At 34.7% G+C, this 1,169-nt stretch overlaps 1 protein-coding gene across 1 annotated transcript in view; it reads right to left on the bottom strand.

Annotated features, from left to right (window-relative positions):
• Window positions 1-1,169, bottom strand: part of LOC106868019 (transient receptor potential cation channel subfamily A member 1) — a 143,923-nt gene that overhangs the window by 60,752 nt on the left and 82,002 nt on the right. Inside the window, exon 8 of the mRNA XM_052970331.1 lies at window positions 409-456. Within this exon, the coding sequence (XP_052826291.1) occupies window positions 409-456 (48 nt within the window). The remainder of the gene's footprint in view (window positions 1-408; window positions 457-1,169) is intronic.

Here is a 1,169-nt window from a genome sequence, read left to right as displayed (position 1 = left end):
TAATTGTTTCAGAATCGTTTGTTTATGTAGTCGGCATTTAATGTATATCGGCTGAATGGACGTCAGTGATTGGTTGAAATTACAGAAATACGACAACTTTAACATGGAATAATTTATGGATTTCTTTTTTTTTTAAGAAGACTAAGAGAAAAGGATGTTTTAAATGACACATTCTACCAGTGTTTCGTTAATGAAAAATGTGGCCCCCGTTTTAAAAAAGATCCGCTACTTCTGCTATTAGCAGCAGCAGCAGCAGCAACAATAACAACAAAAACAACAACAACAACAACAACAACAACAACAACAACAAAAACAGCGACAACAACAGCAACAGCAGCAACTACTACTACTACTACTACTACAATAAAAACAACAACAAAAAATAAATAAATGTAACAAACTTCTCACCTGTTTCGTATCAATCCGTGATCCTGCTTCGAGACATACTTTCACTACCTATAATCAAAATGGAATGAAATAACAAATATACAAATAAACGATGATGATTTGGTTCTCATGATATTGTAGGGCATGCAACTATGTTGTACAGTGTAGGCCAAAAGCCACACACAAAATAAGTGCAATAAGATCCGGAATAGTCAAAAACATGCTTCAAATTTTCTAAAATTAAATCAAATAAATAAAATAATGATGAATGCACACGAACTTGTACATGATGAACAAAATGAATAATAATAATAATAATAATAATAATAATAATAATAATAATAATAATAATAATAATAATAATAATAATAATAAATGCCCTGATGCAGTAACAGGCAGTGGTTCTCATGGCTCCTGATCCTAACTGATTGGAAGTGTTATGATGTACATTGCTTTGTCTTGGTATAAAAGACGGGCTACAACAAATATTCTGCTCACTACCACAGATTTGCTTGTCAGTTGCTTGACCTTAACCAATTGCGCATGTCTCTTAGTGGCTGACGATATGTGCATCTCTGATCACAGGCAGAAGTAGTGGAGGAGCATCATAGCCATGTATTGAGAGTAATTCTTTGGGGTCTGAATAATTGACCTCTGGAAACATGAGTGTTTATCTCAACATCCTTAAGCAACCCTTATTCAGGGACCTTTTGAGCAGGATGGGCTATTCGACCTGGAGAAATTTCTAACTGGGCCCCACCTGCAAGGTCATGCGCTGTTTA

This window comes from Octopus bimaculoides, chromosome 9, assembly GCF_001194135.2.
Source record: "Octopus bimaculoides isolate UCB-OBI-ISO-001 chromosome 9, ASM119413v2, whole genome shotgun sequence".
Lineage (NCBI taxonomy): Eukaryota > Metazoa > Mollusca > Cephalopoda > Octopoda > Octopodidae > Octopus > Octopus bimaculoides.
This window is presented reverse-complemented; position numbering and strand designations above follow the sequence as displayed.